Below are 26,755 nucleotides of genomic sequence, written 5' to 3'. Positions count from 1 at the left end.
CCCCAGAGGAGTTTATTTAAAGAAGATCTTTTATAAATAAATAGTGTTCCTTCTTGAAGTAATTAAACTGGTTGTTATCTCAAAGTAACAAGATGATGAGACCATTTTGGCAAGAGTAAATATAGTAATGTACTTAGTTCTACACACTGAGCATCTCTAATTTGAATTGTTCATTAGGGATGCTCACTGGCAAAGTCTATGCAAATATTCTAGAATCTGAAATTTAAAACACTTATGATGACAGGCATCATATAAAAGATACTCAACCTTTAATAATTTCTTAGAATGTCTAAAGAATTGATGTAATTTAAAACCACTATTATTAGAAAAAAATCAATTCTAGACTCTCACTATTTCTATTTTCTTTCTTCTCCCCCCCCCTTTTTTTTTTTTTAAAAAAAAAGCAGGGTCTTACTATGTAGCCCTGGCTGTCCTGGAAGTCACTTTGTAGATCAGCTGGCCTTAAACTCACAGATACCTGCCTGCTTCTGCCTCTCAAAGTGCTGGGATTAAAGGTATGAGCCAATATGCCTGGCTAGTTTCTTACTATTTCAAGATATAGTATTAGTTAAAAAAAAATACTGTTTTCTCTCTCTCCTTTTTGGGAACAGAGTCTTGTAGTTCAGATGGCACCAAGTCGCTGTGGCCCTGAATTTCTACTTTTTGTCTCTATCTCCCTAGAGCTAGAATTATAGTGACCACACCCTGTTTATAGTGCTGGAGATTCAAACCATGGCTTTGTGTAAGCTAGGCAGACAAACTAACAACTAAGGTAGTAACCAGCTGTCAAGTACAGATTATTTACAGGAAGAGATTTTTACTTGTGCTCTAAATCAGTTACATCCCCATATTTTTTTTTTTTTTCAGACAGGGTTACTTTATATAACCCTGGCTGTCTGACTTTGTAGACCAGGCTGGCCCAGGACTCAGAGATCCACTTGCCTCTGCCTCCTAAGTGCTGGGATTAAAGAAGTGCGCCATCACTGTCCAGCCAGTTATTAATTTGTTTTTATTTTGCATCTGTAGTTTGTGAGGATGCTGATACAAGACAGGTCATACATTTTAAGAATTTATGTTTCATCCTTGTGCCAAAAATCATGACTATGTCTTAATTGAGAAAACTGTTACTTTTATATGAATTAAGCCACTGGCAAATCATTATAGGTGGAGTTTATTTTGCATTTTGAGCAAGGCTTTCCGTAAACACATTGAATGCCCCTTACAGTTTGAATAAATTCAGACTCCGCTAGGATCCTGTTGTTCAGTATTATTGTTAATCTGGTGGCATAGTTCTTGTGTTGTATTTAATATGAAAGTTTTCTGTTTTGGTAGAAAGGTGAATTCAGCAGAAACCTTTTCTTTGGCCTGGTTTGGACAACTCTGTATCACTGATTGTACCCAAAGTGCTATTCTAACTTGTTTTAGGTTTATCTGGTATTTTGCTTGTTTTTCTTTTTTTTAATGCTCTGAATAGAGGTTTATTTTGTTTGTTGTTTCTATTTAGAAGGTAGAATAATGATCACCTTTTATCAGTTTGAGCACAAATCACTGTAATGTAAGCGCTATAACTTACCAAGTTTTATGAGTGTGCTGTCCTGTCTCCATTTAAGGCCACCAGTAGAAGAGGTGGAAAATGTTTTTGTCACGTTAGACCAAGGAGCTGCAGCTCCAAGAGCGGCTTCTGGGTGACTGGTTTTCAGGTGCTTTACTTGTAGAGCTGTGGCCTAGGGTTTGGGAGGGATAATACAAAATATTTGCCATTTCTCATAACAAAGTTTTCTTTGTATTTTTTAGTAGTTTTTTTTTTCAGATTTTAGCCATTTCAATATGCTTTTATTTGATAATTGAGGAGTATGATCTTTCAAAGGTCTCATTGCCTTTTTCATGTTTCTTGTATTTCTCTGTCCAGTTTACATACTTGTTGGTTTTCCGATTTTATTTGGTGATCTTGGGAGTAACCCTGTCACTGCTCCTATTTTTATTGCAGTGCTTCTGTGGAAAAATACTTGTATTTGGGCAAGTACTCCACCATTGATCTGTAGCCATTTATATACATAGCTCATGAAGGGTTCTCTGAGTAATGGGTTAAACATAAAAATTAAAATGCCCTAATTGACCCTGTTTAGTTTGTCTTTCACTGTGGTATTCAGAGGGTTCCCAGTTCCCTCCACCCTCTTCTTTCTTAGTAGTCATCTTGTTTGTTTGTTTAGGTAAGAGGCTGCCTATGCTCAGTTGAGTACATCCATAGCTATTCATGATGTAGAAGCAATCAAGTAAATCTCTAGAACTCATTAGACCTACTGAGTATTTTTAGTTTGAGGTTCATTTCTTGAATAGGTCCATTCTTGAACATGAAAAGCATTTAGAGGGCTTTATTTTCAGGTTTCTGTTTTATTCTGTCTGTAGCTCAACTCTTAGAGTTAGTTAAATAATCTGAGTCAGTGTCTTAGTTTTCTATTGCGATCACAAAAAACATGACCAAGGAAACTTATAAATGAAAGCATTTAATGGGGCTCATGATTTTTTTAGAGGGTTGGAGTCCATTGTGGCAGAGCAAAGACATGGCAGTGGCAAGGACCACTGGGAGTTCACATCTCACAAACAGGAAGGAGAGAGAGAGAGCACTGGGATGCCATGTGCCTTTTGAAACCTCAGAACTCTTGCTCAGTGATACATCTCTGTCAAGGTCACACTTCCTAAACAGTTTTTCCCAGCTGGGATTAAATATTTAACCATTAGCCAGTGGGGGGGGGGGGCATTCTCATTCAAACCACCATAGTTAGTATTCCAGGTTGTCTTCTGTGATTAATTTTAAGTATTAAATAAAAAATTGCCAGTTGCTTAGTACAAATTAATCAAGTTTCTAAGCACTTTGGGCCAGCCAACTAGATGTTAAAATTAGTTGTTGTCTGGTATGTTCTCAGTCATGATACCTGACAGTCATCTTATTTTTTCCTGATATTCAGAGAAGCCTGGGAGCCTGCAAAGATTTGGAAAACTCCAGTCCCTGCTGCCCCAAACCCATGAACTGAAGGTTGTTTGATGTCTGTGAGCCTCTGCATCCTCACCTGTAAAATGCAATTATTGGTTGAGCAGTGTAGTTAAATTTAATAACATTCTGGTATCCTAAGTTGACAGCTAAACTTGCCATGTACTAAGATATATTTATTTGCTGTTTAAAATATAAAAATAGACAGGGACATACAAGTTGGGTACCCTGTATTAACTTTATTAAATTAAAAAATGATATGCAAATTAAGAGTTTTATTAATAACATTTCCACACATGTATTTTATGTACTTTTTTTAAAAAATATTTATTTATTTATTATGTATGCAATATTCTTTCTGTGTGTGTGCCTGAAGGCCAGAAGAGGGCACCAGACCTCATTAGAGATGGTTGTGAGCCACCATGTGGTTGCTGGGAATTGAACCCAGGACCCTTGGAAGAGCAGGCAATGCTCTTAACCACTGAGCCATCTCTCCAGCCCCCATTTTATGTACTTTTCACTTAGGGTCTTTGGAAAATATACACAGGAGTGATAAAGCTGGATCATATGATAGTTGTAGGTTTTGTTTTTATAAGGAACTACCATACTGATTTTCACAGGGGGCTATATACATACATTTTACCTTCCCACCAACAATGCTTAAAGGGGACGCTCATGCTAGTCTTTGCCAGTGTCAGTTTTTATTATTTTCTTGGTAAGCCATTCTTTTTGGTGTAGATGGAATCAATATAGTTTTAATTTCTTTTTCCCAGACGTGTAAAAATTCAGAATTTTAAATATATTTATTGGCTACCTTTTAGAACTATCAAGTTCATTTGAAGGCACTTAAATATTACTTTTTCTTGATAATGATTACCAAGCAGCCCAGCCTTTTCAGTCCTTTAATAATAAATTAGTACATTTTTACATTGCTATGCTTGTGAATTAGAGTCCTCTTTATTTCTTAAGAAAAGATATACTGACTTAGAAAATGTGTTTATCTGTTGAATGTGATAGTGTACATCTTTAATCCTAATTTGGGAGGCAGAGGCAGGTGGATCTCTCTGTGAGTTCAAGACCAGTGTGATCTACAGAGCATCCAGTCGTGGCTAGCCACGGCTACACAGTGAGATCCTGTCTAAAAAAGGAAACAAAACAACAAAAAGTGTTCTTCTTATTGGTATCTATAAAGAAAACTTTTTTTTTTTTTTTTTGGTTTTTTGAGACAGGGTTTCTCTGTAGCTTTGGAGCCTGTCCTGGAACTCCCTTTGTAGACCAGGCTGGACTCGAACTCGCAGAGATCCGCCTGTCTCTGCCTGGGATTAAAGGCGTGCGCCACCACTGCCCGGCTGCCTGAGACTTTTTAAAATGTGTTTTAAAACTTAGAAAAATTAACATTCGAGGGCCTGTACTAGAAAATTAGTGTGACAATTGAGACCTAAAAATGTTAGCATAGGGGCTGGAAAGATGGTTTAGCAGTTAAGAGCACTGACTGCTCTCCCAGAGGACTCAGCTTCAATTCCCAGCACCCACATGGCAGCTCACAGATGTCTCTAACTCCAGTTCCAGAGGATTCAGTGCCTCCTTTTGGCTCTGAGGGCACCAGGCACACAAGCGGTTCGTAGATAAATATGCAAGGAGAACACCCATACACTTAAAATGAAAGTCACACCTTTTTTACAGTGAGCATAACTTAGTGATTAGCATGGGAAATCCTTTCGTGGCTGATTAGTACATTTAGAGAAAATGAAGTGTAAGGTGGGGTTGAAGCTGATCAGAAAGTTTCCACAGTGAAAAAAACAAAAACAAACCCTACCCCCAAAATCAACCCTATTCTAGATTTTATTTTTAAAAATGGATGTTATAATCAGGTAAAGCATAGCTTATGAAAATAACTTAAACCCAAAATGTTACACATATAAGGTATAAGTCACAGTTCTACTAATTGGCAACTTATTTTTGAAAGCTTAAAGAGCAAGGCCTCAGTAGTGATGGAAGCAGACAGGCATGCTCCTCTGATTTCCTTTGGAATTCATGACTTTTCTTACTTAAACTGCTCTTCTCAGATTTTACAGTCTTCGTTACAGTGCATCCTTCCAATTGTTCAGGCTCAGAATTTACTCTCTTCATTCATCTTTACTCCTTTCAATGTTTTCACTGTTCCTGTCCTCAACCTAGACACCAGTGCCTCTCATTGGACTCTTCCAGTATCTTCTAAATTGATCTATCTGTTCCTGCTTTTATTTCCAGTCTGTTTCAACACTGTTCAACATAGTTATAGAGTAGCTCCTTGAAAAGATCACATTATGCCCCTTTTCTGCTCTAATTCTCCAGTGGCTTCCTCAAAGCCAGAGTCTTTCTAGCATCCCATAAGTTCTTTTTTTGGGAGGAGAGGGGAGAAACATTTATTAATGGTTCATATAAATTCTAGAGGAAGGTAGTATTAGTTCTAAACACTGTTTACCAATGTTGGGACCACATAGACTCAACTATTAAACACATGTTCCACAGTTGGAAGCAACGTTCAGGGAGGTAGTGCAGCCTTGTTTGAAGAAGTGTGTCTCTGGGGGTGGGCTTTGAGGGCTTATATCCTTATTCTATTTCCACTCCTAGTTGACATTTTTCTTTGTCTGTGTGTCTACCATCCCCCTAGATGCTGCTTGTAGTTGATGGCTCAGCTTCCTGTTCTTGCTGCTATGCTTCATGCTGCTGTGCTTCCCCACCACAAGGGACTCCTATCCCCCTGGAATCATAAGCCCAAATAAATGCATTCTTCTATAAGTTACCTTGGTCATGCTATTTTATCGCAGCAGCATAAAGTAATTGATACAGAAGTTTCAGCACTAGTTTCTCATCTGTTGCTGTGATAAAACCATAACAAAATGACTTTGGTGGAAGGGTTTATTTGGTGTGCACTTAAAAAACAGTTTGTCATCAGGGCAGGAGTTCAGATAGGAATCTGGAGGCAGGAACTGAAGTGGAGACCATGGAAGACTGCTGCTTACTAACTTTCCCTTATGAGTTGCTCAGCTTGTTTTCTTATACAACCAGGACCTCTTGCATAGGGGTGGTAACACCCACAGTAATCAAGAAAAGCCCCGCTGTGCTTATAAGCCAACCTGATGGAGGTTCCTTTTCTTGGAAAGTGTCTTAGCTTGTGTCAAGTTGTGTCAAGTTGACAAAATCCAACTAGAAGTGAATTTTTTTTTTCGGTTTTTTGAGACAGGGTTTCTCTGTGGCTTTGGAGCCTGTCCTGGAAAAATCCAACTAATATAGACTATTGTTTTAAATCTAAATTTCAGTTATTCAATTTTACCAATAATGATTTAGGTGAAAACCTGCTAGCTCAGAGAAACAGAAAGCACTTGGCTGACTTTCCTCCTTTGCCAATGTCCCCAAAAGAGAACTTTCTCCTACACTATCTCAAACAAAACTCCTCAAACTCAATGTCCCTCCCTTCTACTTCCTGTGCATCTCTGTGTCCTCCTGCCCCACCTCACTCTCTATGTTTTTTTTTTTTTTTCCTGTCAACTGTTTGGTTGTTCCACCTCTTAACCTATGGTTGACTTTATTTAATCCTATTTACAATATTCAAGTGGAAAGCTCTTGGATTAAAAGTATGTGCTAGCACCGAGCCATAGTACAACTAGGCAGGTTTTTCCAGTAAATAACACAATCTTGGGGTTTATCGTGTACTTATTATACCCCGCAGCAATAGATTCTTTCAGTATACATACCATTTTTAAAGAAAAATCTAAAATGTATTTTACATGTCATAATATTCACTTATGTGGGGGGCTGGAGAGATGGCTCAGTGGTTAAGAGCACTGGCTGCTCTTCCAGAGGTCCTGAGTTCAATTCCCAGCAACCACATGGTGGCTCACAGCCATCTGTAATGAGATCTGGTGCCCCCTTCTGGCTTTCAGGAGGCATCATGCAGGCAGAACACTGGATACATAATAAATATTGTGTTAAAAAAATCACTTATGTGAAGTATTCGGGGCTGAGGAGAAGGCTTGATCAGTCAACCACCTGATTGACACAGCATAAGAACTTGAGTTCAGATCCTAACGGCCCACATTAAAATAGAAAGCCAAGTGCATTATCATAAACCTATATGTAATTCTACACTGGAGGGGATGAAACAGGAGAGATTCTGGGGCTTGCTGACCAGTCATCTAGCCAATTCAGTAAGTTCCATATTAGGTGAGACCAACAGGAAGGGAGGAACCCAGTCCCCCGAAATAGTGGAAGGTGATAGAGTCCCTTGACCTCTGACCCACACACATGTACATACAGAGACACAAAGTATACAGTTAGAGTATTTTCTTTTATCATTTAGTTATTTGTTATTTATTTTTGAGATAGAGTCTTACTGTGTAGCTCTGGCTGTCATGGAATTTACCATGTAGACTATGCGGCCCCAAATTCTGCTCTGATTAAAGGCAAGTGCCACTATGCTTGGCTGAGTTTTTCTTTCTTAAAAAAATATACAGAGAAGTACCAGGATCTTAGCTATCATTACCAGCTATTACAGGATGATATAGCTATCACTATCACAATCCAGTTTTCAAATATTTAGTGTTCCATCAAAAAAAATATTAAGCACAGACCACCCTCTGTTAATTATTGACCTCTCTCCCTGGTGTTTGGCCTCCATTAATCTTTCTGTGCCTGTAGAGGTGAAGACAGTTTGCCTGTCTTGGATGTTTAACATAATTGGAAACATACAAAATTTGGCTTTTATGTCTGTCTTCTTTTACTTACTATAGTATTTTTAAGGTACCCAAATGTCTTCTATTGCTGTGAAGAGACACCATGGCCACAGGAACTCTTACAGAGAAAATATTTCATTGAGGCTGGCTTACGGTTTCAGAGGTTTAGTCCATTATCATTGCAGGAAATGGTGGCATGCAGGCGGACACGGTGCTGGAGAAGGAGCTGATAGTTCTGCATTTTGATCTGCAGGTAGCAGATGGTGACTGTGTACCACACTGGACACAGTTTGAGCATATAAGACCTCAAAGCCTGCCTCTACAGTGACACACCTACTCCAGCAAAGCCACACTTCCTAATAGTATCACTCCCCACTCCATATGGGTTGAGCATTCAAACTCAATAGTCTGTGTGGGCCGGGTGGTGGTGGCGCACACCTTTAATCCCAGCACTTGGGAGGCAGAGGCAGGCGGATCTCTGTGAGTTCAAGACCAGCCTGGTCTACACGAGCTAGTTCCAGGACAGGCTCCAAAACCACAGAGAAACCCTGTCTCGAAAAAGCAAAAAAAAAAAGTCTGTGTGGGCCATACCTGTTTAAACCACCGTATCACATCATAAAATGTAGTAGTATTATATTTTTTTGTGGATGATTTAGATTTCATTGTCTTAGATACTCTACATTTTATTTATCCTTAATTGATTGGTAAACATTTGAATAATTTTTACCATTTATCTATTATGAATAATGTTGCTGTACATATTCAAGAACAAGGTAGTTTTATAAAAATATTTTTATAAATTTGAGAATTTCATAAATAGAATTTTAATCATATTTTCATCCCTATCTCTTCCCACATTCACCCCTGCCCCTCTATACCCATTTCAACCTCCTCTTTAAAAAAGAAAACATCCTAGAGTCTAGTTTGTGCTGCCCATATATTTCTGGGTCTTATCCATCCACTGAAGCATGGTTGATCTACCAGGAGCCACATCTTTAAAGAAAACTGACTCTTCCTCTCAGAGAGGTCATCAACTGTCCATAGCTCATCAGGGATAGGGGTTCATGAACTATTTTTCCCTCCATGCTAGGCCGTTGACTGGCTTGATCTTATGCAGACACAGCTATTGTGAGTTCATGAGAATAGCAGTTCTGTCATGTTCAGAAGAGTGTTTTGCTTTGGTCCTCTCTTGACCTCTTGCTCTTACAGTCTTTTTCTCCCCTCCTCCTTGATGGTCCCTAAGCCTTGGGGTAGAGTTTTATGTAGTATTGATAAATCCCATTTGGGCTGGAGATCGGGCTCAAGAGTTATGAGCACTTGCTTCTCTTAAAAGAATACCCAGGTTCACTTCCCAGCACCCACCCAATTCCAGGGTTCTGTTGTTCTAGCCTCCTCAGGCACATATATGCAGACAAAACACTCATACCCATAAAATAAAAATGAAAAAATAAGTAGAATAGATGGTGCATTGTGACTGAGCATGCCACCAACACTTCCTGATCAGGTGTGAGCTTCTACATTAACTGCTATCCACTGCACAATTCCTGCTGATTTGATCTGAGATTTGAGAGCTTCACTAATCTGTGAGCAGAGAGATACAAATTAGAGAGCAAGTTGATATTATGTTCATTTAGCAAAATAATAGTAATGGGTTCATCCCTGGGTCATGTGTGCTTCCCAGCCATGAATTATTGGCCAAATTTACAGTACCAGGTAGTATTTCTCCCTGTATAGCAGGCCTTAAATCCAATGAGGAAACTGTTGGCTATTCCTGTAGATCAAAGTTTTTGTCTTGCCTGGCCCTCAGCTGTTCATTTCAAAATAAACACACAGAGGCTTATATTAATTATAAACCGTTTGACCTATAACTCAGGCTTATTACTAACTAGTTCTTACAACTTAAATTCACCTATAATTCTTATCTGTGTTTAGCCACATGGCCTGGTACCTTTTTATTATCATCTTGCTTCCTCTACGTTTGGCTGGTGACTGTGTCTCTACCTTTCCTCTTCCCAGAATTCTCCTACTCTGCTTGCCCCGCCTATACTTCCTGCCTGACTACTGACCAAACAGCATTTTAGTAAAACAATACGAGTGACAAATCTTTTTTTTTTTTTTTTTAATTTTTCGAGACAGGGTTTCTCCGTAGCTTTTGGTTCCTGTCCTGGAACTAGCTCTTGTAGACCAGGCTGGCCTCGAACTCACAGAGATCCGCCTGCCTCTGCCTCCCGAGTGCTGGGATTAAAGGTGTGCGCCACCACCACCTGGCCTCGAGTGACAAATCTTTACAGAAACTTCCATCTACGCAATTGCTTTATCAACTCTAAGCCATATATGTATGTGTGTTATTGTTGTTTTGTTATTGCTCTTTTCTTGTTAATGGAGTCAAATCCAGGGTGTCTCTGCTTGACAAATGATCTACCACTATGCTATATCCTCAGCCCCTGTGTACATTCTCACCTTTTGGATATGCATGTCCTCTTAAAGAATTAGCATATCAATAAAGTAAAGCACTTCCTTTGGAATTTGATTGAGAATAAAAATGTTTCATTAATAACACTTTTAATGAATGGGTGTGTTGGCACGCCTTTTAACCACAACAGAGGTTAGGGAGGCAGAGGCAGGCAGATCTCTGAGTTGAAGGCAAACCTGGCTTTATAAATTCTAGGGCAGCCAGAGCTCTATAGAGAGACATAGTCTCAAAACAAGACATTTAGTGACTATATTTTACATGTTTATATTCTTGTGCCATGTTTTCCTTAACATTTTCTCATTGTTTGCCAAGTGTGTTAATATTTGAGAAACTTCCAGGAGAATCACTTAAGTCTGGAAATAAAGTCTTGCCTGGGCATTAGAAGAACCTGTTCCTAAGAGGAAATAATTTTAGGTGTTTAATGCATTTCTTAGTGTCAGTTTCTGAGCTAAGACAGATACTCTATTGGTAATTGAATTTACATAATCTTGAAAAGATTACATTTTGATCAAATTTAATTTAGTTTATATAGGTGACTAAGATTTGTCTGTCAGTGCTTTAAAATCTGGACTTTGTCAGACTTTAATTTTTAATTTTTTTAGACATGTAGCAGTAGATTAGCAACAATAAAATAATCAGGAGAAACAACTTAATAAATCAGCAGAAGATTTTTATCCTGAAATCAAGTTTATTTGACAAATTTGAACACTAGTTTAATTTACTCTCTAAAGCAGACATATGCAGGGAATGATGGTTGAGTACTGTTGAGAGTGAAGGAACAGGAAATGGGGTGGCTTTTAGTGACTTATACCTGCCAGGAGCTGTAAATCTGAACAATTGGACATCCACCATATTTAACAGCAGACTTTAAAAGTATACGTCTTTTGAATTGGAATAGGTATGCAAATTAAAATATCTTAGTGGGTTTTTCCCCTTAACTACCTGATAGTTATTGAATTTTCTTTCTTAGAATTAACCATAACAACCATGCATCCCACCATTCAGAAGGCAGAGCCAGGAGCATTAGGAGTTCAAAGTCATCATTATTTGCTTTGATTTCAGAGATAATACAGTAATCAAGGACATGAAATGTAGATATCCTTCTTGGTTAAAAGTCTGGTTCTGCTTCTATTGGCTCCAGGGCAGGTGTGATAATTGTTCTGTACCTGTGATCTCATGATGATGACGGTCACCTTTTAGTGTGCTTAGTGAGCATGAGCATGAAGTCTCTTTTCAGTATGACACAGATATTCTAAGACTGGTATATGGTAATAGCTAAATCCTCTGTAAATTTAATTAAAAATAACTAGATTGTACATCTCCTGTGTGGATTCTATTCCAGTAAAACTTTTTTTTCTTCTTTCTTTTTTCCTTGAGACAGGTTGTCAGTATGTAGCTCTGGCTGTTTTGAAACTTGCCATATAGACCAGGCTGGCTTCAAACTCACAAAATGCCTGCCTCTCACTGAGTCCCGGGAATAAAGGTGTGTGCCATCGTGCCTGATGCCCAAGGAGGCCAGAAGGCATCGAGATCCCCTGGAATTGGAGTTACAGGTGGTTGTGAACCACCATATGGGTACTGGGACTTAAACCTGGGTCCTGAAGTCATCAGTCAGTGCTCATAACTGTTGAGCCATCTCTTCAGTCACAATTTATTGTAATCCCTAGCTGTTAAGGCTGTTACAGTCTTCTTGTACACTCCTCTGGGTATCCATACTCATTAGACAAACTTCACATTTGGAAAAGATGCCATGTCCCCACCACTGTAATCCTACATCCTCTAAGTGATTTTCTTTTCTCTGCCCTCTCAACCCAATCAAATGCTGGCCATGTTTGTAACTTTCTAAAAATACCTTTGTTTAGATCCTTGGATGCCTACTGAAAGTTGAAACCTAAGATCATCGTCCTATCGTAGCAGAGCCCCAACCTATCCTTGGCCTGGGGAGGAGCCAGCCCATATGCTGTGGAGATGAACGGGGAGCAGCAGCTGGATGCAGGTATCGGTTCTGCTAAACCCCTCTCCAGAGTGCAGATGCCTGTGTCACTTTGTCTGACTTGTCTTTTCTACCATTAAACTAGCAGTCCTTTGAAGTCATACAGTTTTCATTGCTGTCTCTTGGGCCTGGCACTAGGGACTACAACTACTGTTTGCTGAAAAATAAAAAAAGTTTTTATTAACAGGCTGCATTTTCTACATAATTGTACTTTGCTGATTACTTTATAATTGCTTTTAAATATTTTGAATTCATAGGAAGTTGCAAAGATAGTGTCAATAGGTTCCATGTTACCCTTCATTCAGTTTCTCTCATGTAACTGTTATATAAAATATTTTATGGGCATTGATAAGGTTCCCTGGAACTGGAATTAGAGACAGTTGTGAGCCACCATGTGAGCTTCCTCTGGAAGAACAGTCAGCTCATTTAACCACTGAGCTATCTGTCCAGCCCCCTCACTATACTTTTTAATCTGAGGCAGTTATTAATCTGCTGTCTTTGTAATTTTGCCATTTAAAGATGCCTCATGAATAAAGTTAGTATATGACCATTTGACATTTTTCCCCCAAAATAACTTTTGATGAGTTGACACTCTTGCATGTCAAAGTTTATTAACTTTAAAAAACTAATTAATTACTTAATTTTTATGTGTAATTTGTGTGGTGTGAGCATGACATGGCTTACATGTAAAGATGGGAGGACAGTTTGGGAGAGTAGGTTCTTGTCTTCCACCATGTGAGCCCTAATGATTGAACTCAGGTAGCAAATGTCTTTGCCTGCTGAGCCATCTTGCCAGCTACAATTTGTTACTTTGTATTATGAGTCACATTTCATGAATGTATTGCACTTATATTAACCACTCATGTTTTCATTCATTTTGATTTTTCTAATTTTTAGCTATTGCAAATAAGTTATTGTCAGTAATCATGGATACAGTAATCTATTTTGGGAGAAAAAATGCCAATGAGTGTATTTTTTTGTCTTAACATTTCTTATTGATATTTATTGAGGTCTACATTTTTCTCTGCTCCCCTTCCTGCCTCTCTCCTTCCCCTTCAATCCTCCCCCAAGGTCCCCATGCTCCCAATTTACTCAGGAGATCTTGTCTTTTTATACTTTCTACTTCCCATGTAGATTATGTCTATATAACTCTTAGTGTCTGCATTGTTGTCTAAGGTCTCTGGGATTGTGGTTTGGATGGAATATACTATAGATGTCTGTTAAGTCCATTTGAGTCATAACATCTGTTAGTTCTCTTATTTCTCTGTTCATTTTTTGTCTGATTGATCTCTCCTGTGGTGAGAGGGGAGTGTTGAAGTCTCCCACTACTAGTGTGTGTGGTTTAATATATGATTTAAACTTTAAAAGTGTTTTTTTAATACATTTATTTATTATGTATACAATATTTTGTCTGTGTGCATGCCTGAAGGCCAGAAGAGGGCACCAGACCTCATTACAGATGGTCGTGAGCTACCATGTGGTTGCTGGGAATTGAACTCAGGACCTTTGGAAGTGCAGGCAATGCTCTTAAACGCTGAGCCATCTCTCCAGCCCTAAAAGTGTTTTTTTGATATATGAGGGTGCCCTTGTATTTGGGGCATAGATGTTCAGTATTGAAATTTTCTCTTGATGGATTTTTCCTGTGACTAATATAAAATGTCCTTCTTTGTCTCTTTTGACTGGTTTTAGCTTGAAGTCTATTTTGTTAGATATTAGAATAGCTACACCCGCTTGTTTCTTAGGTCCATTTGATTGGTATATTTTTTTTCCCAACCTTTACTCTGAGACGATGTCTGTCTTCGAGGTTGAGATGCATTTCTTGTATGCAGAAGAGGGATGGATTTTGTTTTCATATCCAATCTGTTAGCCTGTGCCTTTTTATGGGTGAGTTGAGTTCATTTACATTAAGGGATATTAATAACCAGTGGTTGCTATCTCCTGTTAATTTAGTTTTCATCATTGGTGATGTTAATTTTTTTCTGGATTTGCTGTAATGAGATCATCAATTTTCTGTGTTTTTGTTGGTGTAGCCATCTTCCTTGGGTTGGAGTTTTCCTTCTAGTATTTTGTGTAGGGCTGGGTTTGTGGCTAGGTATTGGTGAAATCTAGATTTGTCATGGAATATCTTGTTTTGTCCTTCTATGATGATTGACAGTTTTGCTGGGTGTGGTAGTCTGGGCTGGCATCTGTGGTCTCTTAATGTCTGCATAATGCTTGACCATGACTTTCTGGCTTTCATTGTTTCCACTGAGAAGTCAGGTGTAATTCTTTTTTGTTTGTTTGTTTAACTAAATCATTGCCTGGCCCATTATGTCTAGCCTCTTATTGGTTAACTCTCACATCTTGACTTAACCCATTTCTAATAATCTGCATAACACCATGAGCTCATGGCTTACCAGGAAAGATTTAGCATGTGTGACCTGGCAGTTTCATGGCAGCTCTCTGTCTGCCCTTCTTCCCAGCATTCAGTCTGTCTACTCCGCCTGCCAAAGTGCTGCCCTATCAAAAGGCCACGGCAGTTTCTTTATTCAGCCAGTGAAAGCAACACATAGACACAAGAACCTCCTACATCATTTCCCCTTTTTCTGTTTAAACAAAAAGGAAGATTTTAACTTTAACATAGTGAAATTACATATAACAAAACAGTATCAAGCAAGAACTACAGTTACCATATTTATATCTACTTTATCTTGTATTATCATAACTAAGGAAAACTATAATAATAACTATTCGTTCTTCAACTCCATCAAAGACTCCAGAAGGATATAATATTACTTAATTAAACAGGAAGTACATTGTAAGCAACTTCCAAAACTCTAGAAATGACAGAGACATCTTGCTGCCTGTACAGTCATCCAAAGTTCTTCTGTACCATCGGGGCATCCATCTTTAGCCTACAGGCCCATAGTATCCAGCAGACATTTTCATGAAGCAGGAAATTTTAAAGACAGTTCAGTCATTTTTTTCTGTGTCCTGCAAAATGTCTCCCAGACTCTTTTATGAATTAGGAACTCTGAAGGATCTTCTCACCTTTAGGCAAGTTCAGCAGTCATCTCTCCATGGGTTCTTCATGTCCAGTTCATGCATCAGTCCAGGCAAGAGCAGTTTCTTGCCCAGATGGCCAACCAACTCCATAAGGAGCCTCTTTGGTGCCCATCTTCCTCTTGAAGTAGATTAGTGCTTCCAGGTGCAGATGTGTCTCATGGTCATGAAAAGTCCTAAGTTATTAAATCATTTTAAATGCCATATTCTGTAGTCTTTGAAAGATATGAAGTATGCCTGTCTAACTGAAATATATCTCTATATATCTAGAAATTCTAACTAACATGACTACAAGCTTGACTATTATTGATGATTATCCATTAACAATCTATATTTCCTAATTATGCATTACATTTTTATATGAACTACACAATCACAATACCTCAATCAAGAGCAGAAATATACATATAACAAGATTGACCTTAAATTTATATCAATAAAGCCAAATCCATACCAATGTAGATTATTTATATCTATATTATATCTAAATGAAATGTAAAAAAAATTTATAAACAGTATTTGGGAATATGGGTGCAGTTTTTTCTCTCCAAACTGCTACGTGCTGTATGGGGGCGCTGTTAATTAGGTCTTTCATAGTGTATCCTATGTGCTAGGTTAATCTCTGTCAACAGTTAAGTAAAGTAAGTTTTTGAGGGTGTTTAAAGAAACCTTTCAGGAGGGCATGGTCTGTCATATCATATTGGTCCAGAAGCAGTCCACAGGGTCTCATCCTCTATGAAAACAAAAGAAGAACCACTTTTTCAAAACACCATATTCTTATACCCTAATTCTGAAGTCATAATACCTTTATAATATCCATGCTGGTTTAGCTTAGCATCCCACACAATGAAACGTGTCTCTGCGATGTGACTGATCTAATGGGAGCTCACCAAGGCCAGCTGGACTGGGACTGAACGAGCATGTGATCAAACTAGACTCTCTGAATGTGGCTGACAAACTGAGAAGGCAACGACTGAGTTTTGATTCTACTGCATGTACTGGCTTTTTGGGAGACTAGTCTGTTTGGATGCTCACCTTCCTAGACCTGGATGGAGAGGGGAGGACCTTGGAGTCCTCACAGGGCAGGGTATTCTCTTAGGTCTGGAGAGGGAGGGGGAAAGGAGTAAGAGGGAAATAGGAAGAGGGGAGGAGCTGGAAATTTTTAATAAATAAAAAAACAAATGAAACATCTCTCTGTACTTAGCTCCTTCACAGTCAAAAAATTTAAAGAAAACACAATAATACACATAATCCAGACTCTGTGAATTTTCCATTTTTAAGTAGCTTATTTTTTTAATCTCTGATTATCTGTACTCTGTTTCTTTAAAGACTTTATCCTTTTTTTAAAGCACTAACTTTATTTTATGACTCTCTATACTCTTTTTCTTCTCTCTCCCAAGCCTCCGTACATTTATTCAACATTGTGACCTATTTAGAGGTCACTTATGTCTGAATCTGTCCTATTCTGAATCTTAATCCTTTACTGTCCAGGAACACTTTTGCTTTGCACTTTTAGAATGCTAAGCTCTAAGAATCTAAGCTGCGACAATCCCAGGTCAAATACAGGTACTGCCTGCTTGCCCCACCTAGTTCAACATGGCGGAACCGCTTGTGCCTCTGAGCTGTGTGCACTGCACTGCTGGTGTAGCAAAGCTGTTTGTGCCTGTGAGTCAGTTGTGCCTCTGAGCCACGAGCAGTGCCTCCCTTTCGGGCATATACAGCAAGTCAATGCTCTGTCTCCTGCAAGAGACAGTAGCTGCGCTAGCAGCATACCCCAGAAAGCCAGCATTTTAAAACTGTGCCGCTACAGCTGAATCAGGAAGATCTCTCTTAAAGCAACTGAGGCAAGCCGCCAGCAAACAGCAAGAAGCTGTGGTAAACTCTGTATTCTTTTTGAAGATCTCTCAGATTTTATGTGGAGTCAGTTTACCATGTTGGAGCACCAATCTGTTGTGTGAGAGGGCCTGCTTTAGGTCCTGTCTGCCCTGCTAGTTTACACCCAAAATAAGCAACACAGAAATTGTATTAATTAAATCACTGCCTGGCCCATTATGTTTAGCCTCTTATTGGCTAACTCTCATATCTTTATTTAATCTATTTCTAATAATCTGTATAACACCACGAGGTCGTGGCTTACTGGGAAAGATTTAACATGTCTGACCTGGCAGTTCCATGGCGGCTCTCTGTCTGCCCTTCTTCCCTGCATTCAGTTCTGTCTACTCTGCCTATAGTCAGGGTAATTCTGATAGGTCTACCTTTATATGTTACTTGGCCTTTTTCCTTTGCAGCTCTTAATATTCTTTCTTTACTCTGTATGTTTAGTGTTTTGATTATTATGTGGCAAGAGGACTTTTTTTGGATCTAGTCTATTTGGTGTTCTTGTATCTTCATAGGCATATCTTTCTTTAGGTAGGGAAAGTTTTCTATGATTTTGTTAAATGAATTTTCTGTGCCTTTGAATTGAACTTCTCCTTCTTCTATACCTATTATTCTAAGATTTGGCCTCTTTATGGTGTCCCATATTTCATGGATATTTGGCGTTAAGCCTTTGTTAGATTTAATGTTTTATTTAACTGATGAGTCTATTTCCTCTCTTTTATCTTCAGCACTTGAGATTCTCTCTTCCATTTCTTGTATTCTGCTGTTCATGCTTGCGTTTGTGGTTCCTGATCTTTTTGTCAAGATTTCTATTTCTATAATTCCTTTGGCTTGTGTTTCCTTTATTTTTTTCTATCTCAGTTTTCAAGTCCTGAATAGTTTCTTTTATATGTTTGATTTCTTTTTCTTGGTTTTCTCTAAGTGATTTGGCGATATCTCCCAATTTTTTGTTTGTTTTTTCCTCCATTTCTTTAAGTTAATTTCTCATTTCATCTTTAAGAATTTCAAACATTCTCTTAAGGTTATTTTTTAGATCATTTTCTTCTGGTTCATCCATATTTGGTTGTTCAGATCTTGATTTTGTATGGTCTTTTGGTTTTACTGAATGTGTATTTTGATTAAATCCATTGTCTACTCCCTCCCCTCCAACTCTTCCAAAACCCCTAGCTGTTTTTCCCTCTTAACTTCTTGTGCTCTTTTTAAAAATCTAGTGAGTCCACTTAGCCTATGTGTGCACAGGTTAGAGCATCTGCTAGACCATGGGCAACCTCTCAGGGCTTGCAGACAAATAAAACTGACTCTTCTCCGGCAGCCATTACTTGCTAATACCTCTTCAGCTGATGGTATTGTGAGCCCCTCCTGCATCTGTGCTGCAGTTTTGACCAGTTTGGATTTGTGCTTGATGAAGTTGCAGCTTCATATTCTCTGAGTGTCTGAGTGCTGAGGGTGAAGCAGTGTGATGTAGATGCTGTATGTGGGACTGAGCATCCTACAGTCTTGAGTGCAATTTGCAAACGATAGGCTTAGTGATAAGATGTCATACTGTCATCCAGGGAGGCCCTACCATTTTTATGTTCTTCTCCTTTTTTTTTTTTTTTTTTTTTTTTTTTGTGGTGTTTCAACACAGGGTTTCTCTGTAGCTTTGGAGCCTGTCCTGGAACTAGCTCTTGTAGATCAGGCTGGCCTTGAACTCACAGAGATCCACCTGCTTCTGCTTCCCGAGTGCTGGGATTAAAGGTGTGCGCCACCACTGCCCAGCTTCTACATTTTTTCTCAATTCATGCATATTAATTATATATAGTAATAGTTTCATTTCATTATGACAATTTTCACACATGGATAAACTGCACTTTGGTCATATTCGTCCTCTATTATACTCTTTTGTCTCCTTTTTCCCACTAGTTTCCAGTTTACTTTCATACCCCTTCTTTTGGTGTTCCAGTGATTTTACTTAATCTTGCTTATAAGAACACTGGTGAGAAATTATTTACAGCAGCTTAGGCAATTTACCATTGACTACACCACTGACAAATAAGTCTCTTCCTCCTTCATCAGCCACTGTCTGCCTCTAGCTCCTCAGGGAAGGGAAGAACCTCCTGGGTCCCTCCTTTTCCCTCCATTACAGACATTGTTGGGCCCAGGCTTGTGCGGTTTGTACATGGTGATTGCAGCTACTGTGAAGTCATGACTGTGACAGCCATGCCATGAAGACAGCACTCCACAGCATCCTCTATTCTTCCCCTTTCCATCCTGCTCCCTGAGCCTCACAGAGTAGGTAATACCTAGGCCTCATTTAGGCCTGAGCATTTATTTATTTTTAGCGCTTTGGCCAGGTACAAGTCTTGGAAGTAACGTCTATCCATAACAAAAAGATAGATAGTATCACTGCTCTGTGGGCCTAAATAAATATATTTATAAGGTGATTTAATGGACATAGTATATTCATCCAGCAAAACAAAAGAGGGAGATTTCTCTACTAGGTATTTGATCTCCCCAGCCATGAGCTTTTGACCACATTTATGGTATAAGTATGAATTTTCTTCCTGTGAAGCAGGCCTCACATCCAATCAGAAAGCAATTGGCTGTCCCCATAAAAGTCATGTCATTAGTGCACCAGTGGGCATATCTTTTATTCTTCTCTCATATTACTTTACTGCCTGACTACAGTTTCATCTTCCTCTACTCCCTTCCGCCATCATTCCCCCTACCTCCCCTCTCTCCCAGAACAACTCTTCCAGTTTTCCTTCTTTTTTAAAAAAGAAAAAAAGAAAAGAGTTCATCACCCAGGGATATCCACTGAACATGGTCTAACAATATATAATAAGACTGGGCAAAACCCCTCATATCAAGGCTGGATAATGCAACCCAGTAGGAGGAAAAGGGCCCTAAGCACAGGCAAAAGAGTCAGAGACATCCTCCATTCCCACTGTTGGGAGTCCTATAAGCACACTAAGTTACACAGTCATAAGATATATGCAAAGGACCTAGCACAGACCCTTTGTGCATTTTTGAGTCGCTTCAGTCTCTGTGAGCCCCTAAGAGCCGTGCTAATTGATTCTGTAGTGTTGGGGGAGGCTGCTTAGCCCCAAAATAATCACACAAAAACTGTATTAGTTAAATCAATGCTTGGCTCTTTAGCTCTACCTTCTTATTGGCTAACTCTTACATCTTAATTTAACCCATCTCCATTAATCTGTGCATCACCACGAGGTCGTGACCTACCAGCAAAGTTTCAGCAGGTCTGTCTCTGGTAGCTGCTCCATGGCTTCTCTTTTGACTCTACCTTCTTCCTCCCAGCATTCGGTTTAATTTTCCCTGCCTATCTAAGTTCTGCCCTATCAACAGGCGAACACAATTTCTTTATTCATTAATGGTAATCACAGCATACAGAGGGAAATCCCACACTGTAGGTCGTGTTCTCATGGTGTCGTTGGCCCCTCTGGCTTCTCTCCTGCAATCCTTTCTGCCCATTTCTGCAGGGTCCCCCTGGCTCTGCCTGGTGTTTGGCTGTGGGACTCGGCATCTGCTCCAGTCAGTTGCTCAATGATGTGCCTCTGATTACAGTTGGGCTGGGTACGAATCTATGAGTACATCAGAATATGATTAGGAATGATTTCATAGACATTTTTTTCCCAGTTATATTTAGTTCTGTCCTGGGTCTCTCGACTGCCCTGCCTCTGGTTCTTGGCCATCCAGACAGTATCAGACATGGGCTCCCTCTGGTGGCATGGGCCTCAAGTTGGACTAGTCTTGGGTTGGCACATCCTTTTTTTAAAACTTATTTAAGTTTATTTTATGCGCATTTGGTGTGAAGGTGTCAGATGCTTGGAATTGGAGTTATAGACGGTTGTGAGCTGCCATGTGGGTGTTGGGCATTGAACCTAGGTGGTCCAGAAGAGCAACCTGTGATCTTAACTCCTGAGCCATCATCTTTCTAGCCCTAGTGGGCACATCTTAACCAAAAGGTTGGTAGTGAAACTTACTGGGCCCGTGGTTGAGTAAAATTGATAACTTTTCTCTTCTACAACCTCTGTAGTACCTTCTAGTAATGTGGAAACTAGTCATCAAGGAAGAAGCTTCTAGTCCCCACCCTTTACAAAGATTTTGGGGTTAATCTTAAATTATGTATATTTGTGTGATTGTATGTGGATTTGTGCATGTGAGTGCAGTGCCCACAGGGAGTTGTGAGCTGGTTCATAGAAAGTGGAAGGGTAGCTCAGATCCTGTCAAGTCTTTGCAGTCTTAGGTGGGTGGAGGTAAAGGTGGATAGACCTTGCTCTAGAGATAGCAGTGGACTTCATGAGAAATAGAGATAGGATATGCTTCATTGGATTGTATATCAGGGCTGAATAAAGAAGGAGGGGACCAAAAGTAAGTTCACACTTTCTAGACTGAGTGAAAATATTAGCTAGTAGCAGGTTCACAGTTTAAATTTGAAATGTCTATTAACCTAAATGTTGGTATTGGATACTATATTTGAGTTCAGAGTAATTTGAATAGTTTCATATTCACACTAGTTTCATATGATTCATTTGTGGAAACTTCATATTTCTTGCTTTCCCAGTGTCTTAGTCAGTGTACTATTGCTGTGAAGAGACAAACATGACCATGACCACTCTTCAAAAGGAAAACATTTAGACATACATGGATCTGATCTACATGGGAAGTAGAAAAAGACAAGATCTCCTGAGTACATTGGGAGCATGGGGATTATGGGAGAGGATAGAAAGGGAGGGAGAGAAAGGGAGGAAAGTGGAGAAAAATATATAGCTCAATAAAAACAATTTTCAGAAAAGAAAAACATTTAATTGAGGCTGGTGCACAGTTTAGAGGTTTAATCCATTATTGTCATGGTGGGAAGCAAAGCAGCATGCAGGCAGGCATAATGCTGGAGAGGTAGCTGAGAGTTCTACATCCTGACCAATAGGCTGCAGGAAAAGAGGAAGGTCTGACTTGAGTATTTGAAACCCTAAAACCCATCCCCAGTGACACTTTTCCTCCAATAAGGCCACATCCACTCCAGTGTCCTAATCCCTGTCAAATAGTGCTACTCCCTAATGATCAAGCATCTAATTATATGAGCCTGTAGGATCTATTCTTACTCAAACCACCACACCGAGCATGAGAGTATATCAGATGACTGTTATGTTGAATTAAATTGACAGTCAGTGCACTTAGGGAACTTGCTATTAAGACAAAAAGTATTTAATTTTTTTTTGTATAAGATCAATGAATTTGTCCTATAGTAAATTTTGTTTATATATCTGTGTTTACTTTGAGATGCAACTTTGTGTTGTTGTTTTGTTTTGCAGATCCTGTGCCTGGTGTAGAAGTAGAAGAATTCAGCTGGGAGGATTATCTAGACGAGACAGGCTCCACCACAGTTCCCTATGCATCGTTTAAACATGTAGGCAACACCTCTTGACTTTTTTACTTTTTTTCTCCTGGGACAGGGTCTCACTTTGTAACCCTGGCTGTGTTGGAACTTGCTGTACAGACAAGTCTGGACTCAGATTTAGAGAGATCAACCTGCTTTCCCCTACTGCTGGGAATAAAGATGTTTGCCACCATGCCTGGCTTACCCCTTTTCTTTTAATCTTTGTATTGTGTCTTAGTCACTTTTCTACTGCTGTGACAAAGCACCATGGCCAAGGCAGCTTACAGAAAGAATTTGTTGGAGACTCAGAATTTCAGATGTCTGTGATTACTGTGGTGGGGCAGCAGATAGGCTAAGAGCTCATATTGTTGAGACAACAACCATGGGCGCGAGAGAAAACTGAGAATGGGGTGGACTTTTGACACGTCAGAGCCTACCCCAGTGACACACCTTCTCCAACAAGACCACATCTCCTAACCCTTCCCAAACACTTGTAGCAGCTGGGGTCCTTTAGGGAGCAGTCTCATTCTAGCCAGTAGGCCTATGTCCATAGCAGAATGCAGAATGCATTAGTTCTCCTTCAGAGCTTCACAGTCTTTGAGTCTCAGGACTGTTTAAAATCCAGTTTCTTCTGAGACTCAAGTCAATCTCTTAATTTATAACTCTGGATAAAAGCAAAAAGCAAATTACATACTTCTGATGTACAAGGACAGGAAATATATATTACCATTCTAAAAGGGAGGAAAGGAGGCAGAGTAAGGAAATACTGATCAAGCAAGGTTGAAACCTAGCAGGACAAATTCCAGACATCATTGTTCTGTGTCTGATATTAGGGCTTAGATGGCTCTGTCCTTCCGGCTTTGTTGCCTCCAACATCCCTCCCTTGGGCTGGTTTCACTCTGTTTGCAGCTGTCCTTGGAAGATATCCCCTAGTTTTGGCGTCTTTACCATCTTCAGGCCCTTTACTTTACTTTCACAGTGCTCTCTCTGGGCCTGCCCTACACCTGGCCTCAGCGGCGTTGCCTAACCCCTGAGGGAGGGATGCTGTTTCTGTGACCCCTTTACTCCTTTATCCTTCTTGACTCTAAATTCTACTGCCACCTGGGATGGGCCCTGGCCTACTGGCCCCTTCTTGAGTTATATTTTCATAAGCTTTGATTTGCAGTTGTTTTTTTTTAGGAACAGATAATTCCTTAGGCCAGTGGTTCTCAACCTTCCTAAAGTTGCAACCCTTTAATACAGTTCCTGGTGTTGTAGTGACCTCTCCCCCGCCCCAGCCCCGCCCCAGCCCCGCCCCAGCCATAAAATTATTTTCGTTGCTACTTCGTAACTGTAATTTTTGCTACTGTTATGAACTGTAGTGTAAAATCTAATATTCAAGATATCTGATATGTAACCCCTGTGGAAAGGTCATTCAGTCCCCAAAGGTGGTGATCTGCCCATTGAAAACTGCTGCCTTAGGCCTTTTCACAAGTTTGATTCAGGTTTATCTGGTTGAGGTCTTGCCCTGAGGGCACCACTCCCTTTATTCCATTTCTCCTTATTCTTTCATCACAAACCATGGCTTCAACATTAAATTTCCTCGTGCTCTTTCGCCTTAAACTATATATTTTGTATTTCATTTTGCCTTGTTTGATTTTTTTTCATTGTGGATCTGCATATGAGCAAATACATATAACAAGCAACAGAGTCAGTATCTGACTGTCTTGAACTCTCCTCTGCCAATGAAATTAGTCGAAAACTCTACATTTAGCTTCAGGAATATTCGTAGGACAAGAGCAAAATGCAGCCACGAGAATGTGCCAAGATATTATAAGAATGGTCTCTCTCCCAGTTGATAATATTGTAACCTCCGAAACCTCTTAAAGTGGGGCCTCTATAGTTCACATTGGTCCTTAGTGCTGTTGTCTTTTAAGCTCCTACTAGGATACCCAGTAAGTAAGCCCTGTTTTTAGCATTCAACCACTTTCCTAGTCCAGAGTCCCAAAGTCTTCCCTGTTCCACAAAAAAAGTATGGTTAGACCTGTCATAGCAACACCTACTCGCTGGTACCACTTTCTGCATAAGTGAACTCAGAATTCTTTTAAGTTAGGGTGTTTGAGCCAGACAGAGGTGGCACACACCTTTAATCCCAGCACTTGGGAGGCAGAGACAGGCGGATCTTTGTGAGTTTGAGGCCAGCCTGGTCTACAGAGCTAGTTCCAGAACAGGCTCCAAAGCTACAGAGAAGCCCTATATTAAAAAACAAAACAGAAAAGTTAGGAAATTTGAAAAAAAAATGTAAATGATTTTCCCTTTTCTTTCTTCCTGCTATCGTCATCAAGAAAATTTGCCCTTTTTGCAGGGTGTGTGTGTGTGAACAGAGTACACTGAGACAGATGTGTGAAAACAGGAAGCCTGGGACTGGGAAGACAGCCCAGTCAATACAGTGTTTAATTTACAAGTATGAAGACCTCAATTCAGATTTTCGGAACCCACATAAAAAGGGCATAGCGGCACACCTGTAATCCCAGTGCTTGGCAGATGAATAATAAAAATGCAGAGTTAACACTGTAAGAAAGAATGTTTTGGTTTTTGGGGATGCTTTTCAATGATGGGCAGTATCTTTTACACATTCAGTTTTGCAGGGTTTCTTAATTGTGAGGAATGGGGTGAGGAGAGAGGAACATTGGGTAGGTTTGTTTTTATATTTGGGGCTCATTAGGGGAATGATAAAATCATGAAAAACACATGTAATAATGTGGTTCTGTGTTCAGAATATTTTATTTTTTCAACAAAATTTCCCTGGCACTGTAAATGAGGATTGAGATACTGCATAATACCTATAGATAATTGTGCCAAACCCACAAATGAAGGGGCTCTACCTGAGTTCAGCTTTCCCAAAGGAAAAAGCCTACGCTACCAAGTGGCCACTTGGGAGATGGAGACTCATTGAAAGGAAGTCTTTTATTGAAGAGTAGACAGAGGCAGACCAATCTATCAGTAGTACTAATTCTTAAAATTAGAGAAAAAAAACTTACTTCAATTTGTCCAGTAAAGCCCCTAGCTGAGGCATTCCAGGAGATGCTGCAGGCTGTTGGGCTGTGGGTGGTAGGAGAGGAAGATGAAGAACATACTCTTAGGATAGAAACTCAAGTATCCTTGGTTTTTGAACTTTGAAATTCTTTTTTTTTTTCTTTTCCAAAACAGCAGGAGTCTCTGTGTAACAGCCCTAGTTGTCCTAGAACTAGCTCTTTAGAGCAGGCTGGCCGTGAACTCACAAAGACCCGCCTGCTTTTCCCAGTGCTAGGATAAAGGTGTGTGCCACAACAGCCTGGCTGAACTCAGAAATTCTACTGGCACAATTCAGTTGTGGGCAGCACAGATTTAATCGAATCTGTTTAAGGGTTGAATGACTTACAGTGCCCTGGTTTCAGGAAATTCCCTGCATATTGGAGTAGTGGTTCCCTTGAAAACACAGAACAGAATCCTCAGAAGGAGCATGCTCTGTCTCGAGTCTTGAGACTCATCAGTTCTTAGCATGGTTGACCCATCCTAGAGTGACAGTGTAAAATCTGGTGAGCGAAAAAACAAAAAACAAGTTTTGAATGTAAACTTCACACTATATTGTAACTTTTAATCATAAAAAAACTAGATTTTTTTTTAAAAAAAGCAACAGCAACATGGAACTTTGTTTGGCTTATTTTAGGACTTCATTTTCATTTTTCTAGTGTTTTTGACTACATTTCCATTATTTTAAGTTTTACATTTTTGCTTATTTGTGTGTATGTATTTGTTTGGGTGTGCCACAGTGCCTGCCTGGAAGTCAGAGGACAGCTTGCTGGAGTTCTCCCGGGGATTGAACTCTGGTGAACTTAGTGGCAGGTACCTTTATATCCCACCCACCTTATTTGCTTCGTTTATCACAGCGGAGTCTCCTTTCATGAACTTGGCTCTTTTAAAGAATATATTATTATATGTCAGTTACTTTGTGCAGTATTTTTTGATTTGGGAAACTAAGTATATTCAGATATGTCAAGCATGCCAAAGGAAATACAGTCTTTTTCTTGTATGGAATCCGACAAATGTATGCAATTGCGATGTTGATGTTTTAGGAGTTATATTAACTTTGATAAATTTAAAGTGATATGTGCCATTTTCTTCATTGTATTGTTACTGTTTTGCCTTTTGCAGCTGATAAGAATCGTATAGAGTGATCCTTTGAGATTATGCAAATACTGTTTTTCATCATAGTAGTTTTAGCATCTATCAATAATTCTTGCTTGCTGTGCATATTTATATGATGCTT

General features: G+C 39.5%; 1 protein-coding gene across 5 annotated transcripts in view; it reads left to right on the top strand.

The window, feature by feature from the left end:
• Window positions 1–26,755, top strand: part of Sfmbt1 (Scm like with four mbt domains 1) — a 100,451-nt gene that overhangs the window by 36,850 nt on the left and 36,846 nt on the right. For all 5 annotated transcript variants that reach the window (XM_041662529.1, XM_041662532.1, XM_041662528.1 and 2 more), the window contains 2 exons: window positions 12,040–12,173; window positions 22,403–22,497. In XM_041662529.1, coding sequence (XP_041518463.1) covers window positions 12,146–12,173; window positions 22,403–22,497 — 123 coding nt within the window. In that variant the 5' untranslated portion in view covers window positions 12,040–12,145. The remainder of the gene's footprint in view (window positions 1–12,039; window positions 12,174–22,402; window positions 22,498–26,755) is intronic.

Source organism: Microtus oregoni, unplaced genomic scaffold (assembly GCF_018167655.1).
Source record: "Microtus oregoni isolate MIOR12 unplaced genomic scaffold, Mior012 000013F_ref0000133, whole genome shotgun sequence".
In the NCBI taxonomy this organism is placed as follows: domain Eukaryota; kingdom Metazoa; phylum Chordata; class Mammalia; order Rodentia; family Cricetidae; genus Microtus; species Microtus oregoni.
The sequence above is the reverse complement of the archived record's forward strand: the minus strand, read 5'-3'. Positions and strand labels throughout refer to the sequence as shown.